The sequence below is a fragment of the Brachypodium distachyon genome, chromosome 3 (assembly GCF_000005505.3).
Source record: "Brachypodium distachyon strain Bd21 chromosome 3, Brachypodium_distachyon_v3.0, whole genome shotgun sequence".
NCBI classification, from domain to species: domain Eukaryota; kingdom Viridiplantae; phylum Streptophyta; class Magnoliopsida; order Poales; family Poaceae; genus Brachypodium; species Brachypodium distachyon.
In genome coordinates, this window is record NC_016133.3 from 2,811,360 (window position 1) to 2,814,191 (window position 2,832).

At 44.4% G+C, this 2,832-nt stretch overlaps 1 protein-coding gene across 1 annotated transcript; it reads right to left on the reverse strand.

Moving 5' to 3' along the window:
* Window positions 1-1,909: 1,909 nt before the first annotated feature.
* Window positions 1,910-2,705, reverse strand: LOC112271867 (elongation factor 1-beta-like). Its single transcript, XM_024462079.1, has 2 exons — window positions 2,569-2,705; window positions 1,910-2,407 (listed from the first exon to the last, which is right to left on the reverse strand). Exons 1-2 carry the CDS (start codon window positions 2,627-2,629, stop codon window positions 2,229-2,231), a joined length of 240 nt encoding a protein of 79 aa, XP_024317847.1. The 5' UTR covers window positions 2,630-2,705; the 3' UTR covers window positions 1,910-2,228.
* Window positions 2,706-2,832: the final 127 nt, after the last annotated feature.

Sequence of the window (2,832 nt, forward strand, 5' to 3'; positions counted from 1 at the left end):
ATGCCGGAGAGAGGGACAGAGCGATGGTGCTTGGCGTGGGCTGCAGACATGGCTGGGGTGCTGGGCTGACAGTTTGCATACTGGGCCAGTGGTGTTACGCTGGGCCTGGGGGCTTCAGCTTTTTCCGAATTTGGTTCCGTGGGCTATAACCCGTCTAGCACTGGCCGTTGGCCCGCCTTGTTAATTGAAACCATGTGATTAGGCTATGGCCCCTCAAAAAAATGCGATTAGGCTATGGAAGATGCTTCATTGCCTAACAAGACTTGGCATGCATATATCCGTCCGCCACATCTAGTGTGAACATTATTGATTCGTGAGGAATTTTCAGGGGAAACAACATGTTGGCAGTCCTGGAACCCTAGGCGCCGGAAGCAAGAGCTGCCAAATCAGTGATTTTCTTTTGGTTTCCCTCATCTCCGACCGCAGATTCGGCATGGGTCGAAGGGAGGAACCATAGATCAATGCCTGGTTATAGTTTGTGTACCTTATTTATAAGGTTTTGTGTTCTCGTAACGGCGTCTTGGTGGAGGAGGCGAGGGCATATGGAGTAATGGTTTTCCGGTTCATGCATACTCTTCTCGTGTATTCATCACGATCTACTCCCATGGAGCTAGTGGATCACGCGGTTTGTATTTTTGTTATTTTGATCTTCTTTCTCGTCGGTTCGACGACGAACCAACGGTTCAACAACCTGTCTTACAAGGGGTTGTGTCCTTGAACTCAGTTTGTTCAATGATCTTAGGTTGTCATCGAATGCAGTGAGCGACTCATGTGGCTATTCAAAACCAATGAGATCAATCCAGATTGTATTGGTCTGGTATTCTATAATTTCATCACCAGAGACATGAAAAAAAAATCAGGATACAGATGACAGATCTTGAGATTTTCACTTTAAAGAATCTTGCCGTAACTTTTAGTTTCTTTAGAATCTTTGTTGTCGGTTCTTGTTTCAGTTTTTTCAATACTCTATACTCTTTTTACTGAAACAATGGAGCCAGATGTTTCTAAAAAATGCAGCACAATTATAAGCCATGAATTGATCAAAGAATAGAAAATCAAGCACGTTCTGGAAGATCTGAGTGTAGTACGTATATATATCGCGCATGCCACTAAGCTCTTGGCAAACATATATCCATCCTGTAGAACATATCTTTAAACTCTATCACACATGATTCGTTATCAGGCAAAACTTAATTATTTACAATTAACTATCTATATATCCAGCTTGCGTAGGCCAGTGTCATTGATTGATTACTTGAAAAGACAGAGAATACATCCACGATCGAAGATATGATCATTTTGAAGAAGAATTTAAAAAAAAAAATCACACCGGAGCTCTAGCCCCATTGCTTCCGTCCCGGCCTATATATAGCTAGGACGACATGGAAATTATCATCAAATCAACACGGCACAACCACATAAGCCCTACACATTGCTCCATATCTAGAATTAAAGCAAAGCTTTTGCAGCAAACAGCTAGATCAATGGCTTCCTTGGCTCGCAACACCATGCTTCTCCTCGTTCTGGTCGGCATCGTCTTGCAGCTGAGCTCCGTCGTGCCCGCCGCGGCTGCCGGTAGAATGCTGGTTGACCAGGTAGGAGGTGCCGGCGGTTCTTCCGGTTTCAGTGAAATGGCCGACGCATCCGGCAACGACGCCTCTGCTTACAACAACGACGGGACGAACGGGGGCGTCAGGCGTTCTCTCCGCAAAGTGGCTAAAGTGGGGAAAGACGAATAATGTACCGATTGCCCTAGCTTAGTGCTGGTCGGATCAATCTTTGTATCCTGTTTTCACGTTCTTGTTTCAATGTTGTTGCTTAATTTACTGGTGGTTCTTTTTACCTTCAAATAAACTGTAATCTTGACAATTCTTGTGATCTTAATTTATCATGATTTGCGGTTGTTGATCATCGATCTTGCCTGTCCACACTACCTGCTAGCATATTTCTTTTCGAGAGCGGAACTTTTTATTATCTCAATGCATATATCTTATACATACACGGAGTGTCTGAATGAACCTCCGGCCTCTGCGACAGATCGCACACAGCTTACACAGCTTGTTTCATCGTCTGAATAACTTGTTTTCATCATCTGCTAAACACTTACAGACCAAATTAACAGCGATACTCCAATTAATCACATATCGACAGTCGTAACTCAGCAGACGAAACACAGCTGGAATGATGAAAACCAAGTTTGAATAAACCCAGTAGTACTAAACAAAACACTAGCCATTAATTGTGACTCTTTTCAACTCAGCGGCAACGTTACAGCTCTGGACGAACTGGTTGACCGGGTGGGCGCAGAGGTGGTGGTTGATGAGGTCGTCGAGGGAGAGCAGGTCTTGGACGATGGTCACCTTGATCCGCAGCTTCTTGATCCCGTATACAACCGGGACGAGCTCGGCTGCACGCACGCGCGATCGATTCATAGATAATTAACGAGTGAGAATTAAGGAACTAACTAATCGAAATCAATCGTACCAATTGGCGTGTAACTAATTGGTTAATTCTGAGAAGAAAGTAAATTAAAGGAGAAGAAAGAGGAATTGAAACCGAGAAACGTACAGGCGCCCCAGGTGAGGCCTTCCATGGAGACGCCTCGCACGGCTTCCTCTAGCTTGGCCATGTCCGTCTCGTCGTCCCAGGGCTTCACGTCTCAAGATATTGGCTCCTCATAACGTGACCCGTTATCCGTACACACATCCGTGACCGGGTAACAACTTTTTTCCATACCCGTATAGTTTTTTTGATCGCATGGTTATAAATATCACTATATCTGATATAAACGACAGCACATTCGCTAAAAACAATAACAATTTCTCATACGAC